Source organism: Lepidochelys kempii, chromosome 3, assembly GCF_965140285.1.
Source record: "Lepidochelys kempii isolate rLepKem1 chromosome 3, rLepKem1.hap1, whole genome shotgun sequence".
Lineage (NCBI taxonomy): Eukaryota > Metazoa > Chordata > Testudines > Cheloniidae > Lepidochelys > Lepidochelys kempii.
The window spans coordinates 173,889,555-173,900,401 of NC_136382.1; the positions used below are offsets into that span (position 1 = coordinate 173,889,555).

The 10,847-nt window shown below is 42.9% G+C and overlaps 1 protein-coding gene across 2 annotated transcripts in view; it reads left to right on the plus strand.

Moving 5' to 3' along the window:
- The window catches only part of DYNC2LI1 (dynein cytoplasmic 2 light intermediate chain 1), a 67,335-nt gene extending 56,550 nt beyond the window's left edge, over window positions 1–10,785 (plus strand). For both annotated transcript variants that reach the window (XM_078852286.1, XM_073339097.1), the window contains 2 exons: window positions 7,691–7,790; window positions 10,556–10,785. In XM_078852286.1, coding sequence (XP_078708412.1) covers window positions 7,691–7,790; window positions 10,556–10,572 — 117 coding nt within the window. In that variant the 3' untranslated portion in view covers window positions 10,573–10,785. The remainder of the gene's footprint in view (window positions 1–7,690; window positions 7,791–10,555) is intronic.
- Window positions 10,786–10,847: the final 62 nt, after the last annotated feature.

Sequence of the window (10,847 nt, forward strand, 5' to 3'; positions counted from 1 at the left end):
ATACCATGTAAATACTCTATATATTGCTCCTTTCCTAAAAGGTCCCAAAATTCCAGGGAATCTCTCCTGAAATTTTTTTTCCATGTGAGCGTCATCAACTCCTGAGGGTGAGAGGTCTACCCAACCAGATTCTACTGCTTTCAGAATGCTCCATGAGCTGATGGTTCACTCCAGGTTGCAGAGATTATTCAGCATTGAAGAAATGCCACTGTCCATTACAGAGTCAGACAGAGCCTCCCTCATCTTCTGCTCAGTTAGCAGAGGTGAGAGCCCACAAAGAGCACTCATCACACAGTGACTGGAGATGCAAACCTTCATACTCAGCACTAAATAGGTCCAGCAAAGGAAGCAGCTAAAGGCCAAGAACGGTTCCACCAACGCTTTGGCAGTAAGAGGCCACCATAAGACCCTCACTCAACTTCTGAATGCCACTAATGAGGCTGGTATCGATGACCCTGGACTTAATTTTTTTTTTTTAATGTCAGGGGCAAGGAGTTATTGGCAGTCCAGGTGGCACTGGAAAAATGGCATCACGTCCTGGAAGAAGCTTGATTCGCAGCCCAAATTCTCAAGGACCACATGAACCTAGAGTACCTCCAGCCAGCCAGCTCCCCCAATCAATGTCAGATCCACTGGTATCTCCTTTTTTGCCCAATTTGTCCTTTTGTTGTAATCTATCACTCAGGGGCTAGAAATGAGAAAGTAGATCCCCTGTCCTTCAAAGAGGAGGACCTTGAGCCTGGCAAGGAACTTCCCTCCACAATCTTTAAAGGGTCCAACTTTGTCAGTGGCTCAGTTGACAGCAATCTAATGTCATCCATCCATCCATTCTCAGCTGCCCCATGACTCCTTTGTGACCATGATCTGCCAGACCTGGATAACATAGATGCCCAGTCGGGCTCTTAACTCAGACTGCAGGATCACCTCTATCACAAGGATTGTATTTATATTCTGGCAGGTCAGCCTTGAGTCCAGTTCCTGAAACTATGTCATGACATGCTGCTCACGTGTTACTTTGGCAAATCCAAGATGCGGGACCTGATATTGCAGAGTTTCTGGTGGCCTGGCCAACAGGTATGCACCAAGGAGTATGTAAGGGCTTGTGATCTTTGGTCGTGAACCAAGAGCCCATGCTCAAAACCGCTTGGCCATCTCCAGCCTTTGCCCATTCCCCCTCTAGCCTGGCCTAATTAATATATAGACTTTATTTTGAAGTTGCCTTGCTATCATGAGTGCACAGTGATTCTAGTTGTGGTCGATCTCCCAAGCCAAACAGCACATTTTGTTCCATGCCACTGCATCCCTTCTGCCCCAGAAACAGCACACCTTTTTCTGTAGAATATCTTCCACAACTGTGGGCTACCAATTGGCATCGCGTCAGACTGATGCCCTCCGTTTTTGGTGGAAGATGCCACCATTTTTGGTGGAAGAGAATCCCTCTCCTAGTCTTCCTTCCACCTGCAGACTAATGGGCAAACAGAATGAGTCAACCAGATTCTAGAACAGTACCTATGTTGTTTCTTGAATTTCCAAAAGGGATGCCTGTTTTTCTCTGCTCCACTATGTGGAATTCACCTATAACAATGCAACCCATGCCTCAACCCAACAAAGTCCATTCTTGGCAACCTACATTTTCTTTCCTGGGTTTGATCCTGATGTACCCACAAATGCCTCAGTACATGCAGCTGCAGACTGGGCTGTCCACCTGGTCCAAGTACACCCAAAGCTCAAGGAGCAATTGAAATACACAAAGGAAACTTACAAACATCATGCTGACCAGGGTAGTTGAACTTCCCCCAGCCTAGCCATGGGGTACAATGTCTGGCTGTCTACCTGGAACCTCACATTGGCCCGCCTGTCGGCCAACTCAATCACCAGTACCTGAGCCCATTCATAATCTTGGAATAAGTTGGTCCTGTAGCCTTCAAGCTGCAAATACCCGCTTAGCTCAAGATCCATCTGGTATTTCACATTTCCCTCCCTAAGCACAAACCTGAGAATATGTTCCAGCCCACCACCAGCACCAATAACCATTTGAGGACAAGAAGAATATTTAGACCGACAATGCCTTGACTCCCGGTGAGTTCAGGGAAAATTCCTGTACCTGGGAGAGCTTCAGGGTAAACGACCAATCTTGGGAACTGGTTGAAAACATTCACATCCTGGACCTGCTGCAGAACTTCCACGGGGCTCACCCTGAAAAACCAGGCCCTAGACCTGCTAGGAGGCACCCTTGATGCTGCGAGAGGTAGTGTCAGGAATGACGGGCTGCAGCTGGGCCCGGGATCAGCTAGCTAATTGCAGCTGAGACCCTAATTGGCTAGATCACCTGATTGGCTGGGGGGAATTGCCATGACTGCTCTTAACTCCAGCAGTGTAATTGGCCATTGGCTGGTCTATGCTTATGCCCACAGCAGTGATTGTTCCTCTGCCTGCCTTTTTCTGACCGCTAGACCTGACCCTTCTACACCCTGGTCCGTGACAGTAGCAGGACCTTTGAATAGACTTGTTCACATCTGACCTGAACAAGAAGCATCACAGATTCAGCTCCTATACTGCTAAATGGAAGAGATTCCCTATCTGGGTTATAGAGAAGCAGCAAACCCCTTTAGGAGCTCCATTTGCTGCCATCCTTGACTATCTGCTCACTTTAGAGCATTCAGATCACTTCAGTAGAGTACACTATTGGCTGTCTCCACTTATCACCTGTTTGTGGAAGGCCATATTGTCTTCTCCCATCCAACCATGCCTAGGTTTCTCAATGGGCTTGATCAAGGCTTCCTGACAATGAGAGAGACCCCATGCTCCTGGTACCTCAACATTGTTTTAACAAATTTGGTGGATCCTCCCTTCATACCCGTGGTGTCCTATTCTTTGTACAGTCCGTCTGTGAAGACAGTCTTTATAAGTGGCCATTACCTTAACCAGAATAGCAGAGATTCAAGCCCTTATGGTGCCTCCATACACAGTATTCCACAAGGACAAAGTGGCTGAGACGTCACTTACCTAAAGTGGTTTCTGACTTTCATCTTAAAGACATGATTCACCTACATGTCTTCTTTACCAAGCATCAGACTACTGGGGGAGAAACCAAATTTTATACCTTGGACATTGTCCAGTGTCTCTCATATTACCTGGACAGAAAGAAGCTGTTCAGGAATTTTTCTGGACTGTTCCTATCCTTTGCTGACAGAGTATAGGAGCAACCTATGTCCACTCCAAGATTATCAAAATGGGTTTTGGAACATGTTGAGGTACTACTAGGTGGGCCTTTTAGACCTGCCTTGGCAGGTTAGGACTAATTTCACCAGAAACTAGGCAGCCTCTGGTGCATCACTGCAAGGGATCCCAATTTCACAGATTTTTAAAGTTGCTATCTGGAGTTCAGTTCACAGCTTCACACAGCATTACTCCTTGGTAAGGGACTCCAGGTCAAATGCCTTCTTTGGTCGAATTGTCCTGAAGTAATTATTCTGGTAGACTTACCTCCAGGACATGAGTTAGTGCTTGTCAGTCACCAGATGTGGAATACATATGAACAGTTATTGTAAGAACTAACAGTTACTTACCCTACAATAACTATGGTTCTTTGAGATGTTTTGTCCACATGTATTCCTCAACCCCCGTGCTCCTTCCTGCTACTATTGAGTCATTGTCAATTTATATCCTTTAAGAATGGGACTGGGTGGGCAAACTTTTTGGCCTGAAGGCCACATCTGGGTATGGAAATTGTATGATGGGCCATGAATGCTCATGAAATTGGGGGTTGGGGTGCGGGCTCTGGGGTGGGGCTGGGGATGAAGGGTTTGGGGAGCAGGAGGGTACTCCGGGCTGGGACCTGAAGGGTTTGGAAGAAGGGAGAGGGATTGAGGTCAGGGCAGGGGGTTGGGGCACAGGGAGGAGGGGGCGAGGGTGTGGGTTATGGGAGGCGCTTACCTCAAGCGGTTCCCAGAAGCAGTGCCATGTCCACCCTCCAGCTCTGACATGGAGGCACTGCGGCACAGCCAGGCAGCTCAACACGCTGCCCCATCCACATGCACTGCCCCCGCAGCTCCTGGAAGCAGCATCATGTTCCCCCTCCAGCTTCTACATGGAGGCGTGGTACCCCATCTGCAGGCGCCGCTCCTGCAGCTCCATTGGCTGCGGTTCCTGACCAATGGGAGCTGCAGAGCCGGTGCTTGGGGTGGGGACAGCGTGCAGAGCCCCCTGGCTGTCGCTATGCGTAGGAGGTGGGACATGCTGCTGCTTCCGGGAGCCATGCAGAGCCACAGCACGTGCAGAGCGGGACAAGCCTTCAACCCTGCTCCCCAGCTGGAGCACCTGAGCAGGGCAAGCCCCGACTCTGCTCCCCGGCGGGAGCTTGAGGGCCTGATTAAAAGGTCTGATGGGCCGGATGTGGACTGCGGGCCGTAGTTTGCCCACGCTTAGTATAGGAACTAGAGAACGCCGGTGGCTGACCTGCCCCTTTAAGCCTGTGGCTATGGGGTGCTAGAGGGTGCAGCCCCAACAAACACTGCTTTTTAGAAAGTTTCCAGTCTCATGTGCATGGGGCACATATGCACTAAAAGTGGAATACATGTGAACAACACATCTCAAAGATCCAGTTACTATAGTGTAAATAACTGTTCTATTTACAAATTTGAAACAAAGATTAAATTTAAACTACTAGAACCCTTTTGACAAAAATGATCTCTGTTTTCATGGTAGCATCAGGCAGCAGGATGGAATAGTGAGAAGGCACACAGAAGTAGAAAAGCAGACTTTGTTTGAGCTGCCTCTGTGCTAACTGCATTGACAGGCTCCAGGATCCCAGCATTTAGCATGCAAACTGTAAAAAGTGGTGTGGCAAACAATAATTTAGATATCTTTCCTAATATTTTTTCTGCCTGTCCATTGGTGTAAAGATATGACGGAGAGTAACTTGCCAAGTATGCTCCAATCTAGGTTACTATACCAGATAATCAGATACTTCCTTTTCTAATGTTGATTTTGTAAAATAGATTGGAACATCACTAACCTGCACAAAAAATCAGAGAAGATTAGGGTTGGAAGAGACCTCAGGAAGTTATCTAGTCCAACCCCCTACTCAAAGCAGGACCAACCCCAATTAAATCATCCCAGCCAGGGCTTTGTCAAGCTGGGCCTTAAAAACCTCAAAGGATGGAGATTCCACCAGCTCCCTAGGTAACCCATTCCAGTGCTTCACCACCCTCCTAGTGAAATAGTTTTTCCTGATATCCAACCTAGACCTCCCCCACTGCAACTTGAGACCATTGCTCCTTGTTCTGTCATCTGCCACCACTGAGAACAGCCAAGCTCCATCCTCTTTGGAACCCCCCTTCAGGTAGTTGAAGGCTCCTATTAAATATCCCCCCCCGCCACTTTTCTTTTCTGCAGAATAAATAAGCCCAGTTCCCTCAGCCTCTAAGTCCTGTGCCCCAGCCTCCTAATCATTTTCATTGCCCTCTGCTGGACTCTCTCCAATTTGTCCACATATTTTCTGTAGTGGGGGGCCTAAAACTGGACACAATACTCCAGATATGGCCTCACCAGTGCCGAATAGAGGGGAATAATCACTTCCCTCGATCTGCTGGCAATGCTCCCACTAATGCAGCTCAATATCTCATTAGTCTTCTTTGCAACAAGGGCACACTGTTGACTCTCATCCAGCTTCTTGTCCACTGTAACCCCAGGTCCTTTTCTGCAGAACTGCCACTTAGCCAGTCTGACCCCAGCCTGTAGCAGTGCGTGGGATTCTTCCGACCTAAGTGCAGGACTCTGTACTTGTCCTTGTTGAGCCTCATCAGATTTCTTTTGGCCCAATCCTCCAATTTGTCTAGGTCACTCTGGACCCTATCCCTATCCTCCAGCATATGTACCTCTCCCCACAGCTTAGTGTCATCCATGAACTTGCTGAGGGTGCAATCCATCCCATCATCCAGATCATTAATGAAGATGTTAAACAAAACTGGCCCCAGGACCGACCTCTGGCACCCTCTGCTTGATACTGGCTGCCAACTAGACATCGAGCTGTTGATCACTACCCATTGTGCCTGACGATCTAGCCAGCTTTCTGTCTACCTTATAGTCTATCCAATCCATATGTCTTTAACTTGCTGGCAAGAATACCGTGGGAGACTGTATCAAAAACTTTGCTAAAGTCAAGGTATATCACATCCTCCGCTTTCCCCATATCCACAGAGCCATTGGTGGAATCTTCTCACAACTCATCAAAGATTTAGTAGCAGATTCTGCACGGATGTATTTCATTAGTTTCACAAAATATTCTTTACATTTATTAAGTTTACTGTTAATTGTAGTTATAATTAGGTAAAGCTAAATATCTGTTGACAAAAATATCGGAAGAGAGTATTTTTAAAATTTGTTCGCTTGCTAGTTTTCAAAACTGACTTACATTTGCAATGGGTCTCTTTGTCACTAGTGCAAATTAGCAAGGTTCTGTTGCATTAGTTTGGTTGTTATAATATTCCATGGGATTTTAATTCTTCATAATAGAAGAGGTATGTATTACCTAACAACATTTGAAGTTCTAAGACTTTTTCTTCACCGCAAAAATGGTGGTTTTTTACATCAAGATAGGTAACTTGAGATAGTCATCTCTGTAAAATCCTAGTGCAGAAAAGCACTATAATTTTTACCTCAGTATAGTTATTCAAGGTCACCCCAGATGTGGGGTATAGGATTGATCTCTTTGAAGGTCCTGCGGTACCCTGAATTTTCTGTTGCTGTACTTCCTGAATAGGTAGTGAGTGTCTAAATACTAGTGTTGTGCCATCATAATGGAGACTTGTGTACGTGTGTTAGCTGTACTTAGAATTTTAAATTGCTAATAGCTTTTAAGTTTATATTGTAATGTTTGCTTGTATTCAAGGGACTTCTTCCAAATGTGCATCTTGAGGACTCCCATTAATTTATTTGGAAAGGTGCTTAGGTTATCATGAAATGTCTTATTACAGGGGCCTTAATACTTAACACTTGACTCTGAGATTTTTAATTTTTTAGCAAGCTGTATTTTGATATATCTGTATAAATAATATTTTACAGTTAACATCACTGTATTTTCCACTGAATGCATCCAGTGAAGTGAACTGTAGCTCATGAAAGCTTATGCTCAAATAAATTTGTTAGTCTCTAAGGTGCCACAAGTACTCCTTTTCTTATCACTTTACTATTCACCTTGGCATGGTGACTAAACCAATAGACAGGGATGCAGGGAGGCCCAGTTCCTTAAAGATACTTGGGTGTAGCTCCTCTTAATACAGACCCTTAGCCCATAGACAGCCTGCTGCCCAGTAGAATTTTCAGCCAAGGTACAGGGTTAAGGCAGCAGCTGAGCAGTAGGTTTGAAAATGTCAGTGGCACCTAAATTATAGACTTGGGTGCCTAAAGAGGGATTGAGGCACCTAAATACCTTGTACGGATCAGGGCCAATGTGCCTAAATGATAAATAGATCTGAACCATTGATTCTTAGAAGAATATGATTTAAAAAAACTGCAGTGATTAACTGAAGCAAATGGAGATCAAGTGACTTAACCAAGATCAGACACACAAAACAACACCTCCCTGAAAATCAGACACTATCTTCAAAATCTTTTTTCTGTGAGCAAATGGCAGCACCCCTTCTTACAAAACACTGTAAAATACTACTACAAACCTATTTTCCTGAAGATATTGGAAAATGCCTCAAACCTGCGGGAAAACGAAGGGTTTGGAGAATCTGCATCAGCCAGCATGCTGGCTCCCTTGATAATGAAAGATGCTGGCTTTGGTAAGTATGGAGAGAGAATTTTTCGTTGTGTGACTTTATCAGGTGTACAGATTAGTTAGGTTGTACTGAAATAACATTTGATTTAACCACTAAAAATAGCTTTAAATCTATATTAAAAGAAGATTCAAGACTCTGAGGTTGTACATTTTTCTCAAAAGGGGCATATATTTACTTCATATTTTATTTCCATATTCACTTTTTAGGAGAAATCTTCTCCATTCCTATATCGTTTTAGCTTATGCCTCCCATTATTCTCCACAAGCCTCATGACCATCATTTCTATTAAACGCAAACAAGTGTGGCTTTCATGTCAATTTGCCTGAATAATTCCTGTGAAATATCTATTATTTTATCTTGTCCATTCCATTAAAATCAAGATAGCACTCATATGACACTTGCTCAGTCCTCATACTAATCACTGGTTTGTGTTCACCTTTTCTTCTCTGATTTCCCACCCCATCCTCACAAGCTACTGGAACTCCCCTGCCGCCAGTCACATTTACAAGAGTTACTGAACTGTGGTTCCTGCAGACTGCCTCTGGAATTTGCAAAGGTTTCTAGCACTGTTGTTCTATCCCTTTGTCTGGTTTTAGAAAGGATGACTGAAATCCAGTGCATTCTCTGTCTCTCTCTGCCTTATTTTGTTTTTCTTCTTAAAACATGGTAAAGTAATGAGTCCTGATTATTAACAGGCCTGCTAGACTTAAAATACGTTCCTTTATTCACTTAAATAGAAGGGCTGGCTCTTCAGCAAATCAACATCTATTTCTTGAAGTTTATGGAGCTATGCCAGTTTAAATCACTTGAGAATCTTACTTGATGGCTGCCTTTAATAGACTGCCATACCAACTACCTTGCATGAATTCTTAAGCTATGACAAGAGCTTGCACAAAATTCTGTTTGGACTTGCAGCCCATTCAACCCCATTGATTGCAGTAGGATTGCATGGGAGGTAAGGCTCAATAGATTTTTGGTTCCTTATTGCTTGAGCATTTAGTTTCAGAAGAGATCCTGGTCAAGAAAGGGAAGCCATCACACTGACTTTCCTCCTTCAGTCTCCAAGCAGCTAGCCTCAGGTTAGAGTTGTAACATAAAACACAGATACAGTGTGTATTTCCTTGAAAATATAGCAGGAAGGTCTTTTTGGTAGCTAAAAACTAATACTAAAGTGGTTTGGTGAGTTATAACTGTGCTATATCAAAATTTCATGTAAACTAATTGAATGCAAATGGGAATTTCCAGCATAATTAATTTTTATATGTATGGTATAGCTAAACATGCTACTCTAATGCAGTAGCAGGTGGATAACTGATCTTTGAAATTGCAAACAGTAGATAACGATAGACCTAAAATTATATGGCTGTAATTAGAATAATACAATCCTTTAGTTAACTTGGAGTCATGTTTATGTAAAGAAGACATAGTGACTTTTAAATAACTCTGCTCATAAATCTTTAAGAACTATGATGCCATACGGTACGCATCACTGCATGAAACAAAAAGATAAAAACTTATCTGCTAATGTTTCTAAAGCTTTTTATATGCATCAAAATTCATAGTAATATTTTTGGATGGAATAAAGTCATGTAGGTCCATTTGTCTAACCGGCTATTGTTCTTTATGCTATAGTGGTGATTGCCTCTGAGTGCCTGCCTTTTTAATATCTTCACAGTAACAACTTTTACTGCTGTTCTTAATAATCTGTTCCTCAAAGCTTTTTTCCCTAAAGATTTCCCAGTACTCACTGGGATTAACTTCTTCTGAAATGCTACATCTTTAGTTTTTGCTTATATTTACATTCAGATGTACACATCTCATTCAACTAAAATATAGCTCATAAAGGGATTATTCAGAATAGCTGATTAAAAACAAATAAATGTAGAGGGAAGAATCTTCCTGTACATGTCAAATAAACCCTTTGTGATCTTTTAAGAAATGTTTCAGGCTACTACTTTCTGGCCAAAATTGAGCATACTAATGAAGAGGGAAATCTAGCTTCATCTCCCTGGCCACAGAGTTATCACTAGTAGAACAACTCATACAAGAGGGCCAAGGGCTGGATTTGGATGGAATGCACACCCCCTCTGTGAAGCTTCAGCTTTGTAAAGGATCCTGATGAATTAGCATGGGTAACAGAGTGGATCCACAGTTTTGTGACTCAGCTGGTCCTCTGCCCCACCCCACCCCCTCCCCCGGCCAATTGAAGTCTTTGGGGCTGTGGAGGGATTACTTCAGTCATGTGTTAAAGTAATCTCTGTGAAATGGCTTCCTTCCCCCATAGGAGTCTCATGGACAGTACCTTGTACAGAGTTCACCACTTGGAATGGACAAAGTCCTGAATTTTGACCCATTGTGCATAAGAAACTATTTTTGCCATTGTAATCTAGGGCTCTGTGACACAAACAAAGCAATAAAGTTAAAGTATATTCAATATATAGCCTCAAATTTCCATGTTTCCATAGTGCTTCCAATTTGGGGCTTGGCCTGGCCTGGCCTGGCAAGTGAATAGCTAGGAGAGGAAATCACATCTAGATCTCTCTCCTGACAGCAACTTAGTCAGCCTCTAGTGCTAAACTTATTTAATTTTAGTAAGATGTGATCAAAATTTCTTTGTGTACTATTTCAAAATTTGATAATGTATGATTTAGAAACATAGCTAGAAGCCTTAAACTGCATGTAGATTGGAAAGTTACAGCTGTATGCATTTTATTATTATTTTACTGGGAATGTTATGCTAAGTGTTTTGGTATGTGTTTGTGTTTTAGGAACTAGAACAATATAAGAGAAATGCCTCTAAATCCTGGAAAGAAATGGAGTTTGAATCTTGATTGAGATAAGTGTTTACCTCTCACACTGATTTTAATTTTATGTCTTGTACATGTTAAGATCAATCATCATTTTTGAGTATTATACAGAGTAATTGAAACTGGTGTTTTATACAACTGGAAAAATATGTAATACCAAATTGCAAACATACAATAAACAGTTAATATAGCATGATTGCATTTATTATTAAATTATAAAAAACTTAGTGCATGAATTTAACTATTAATTTAT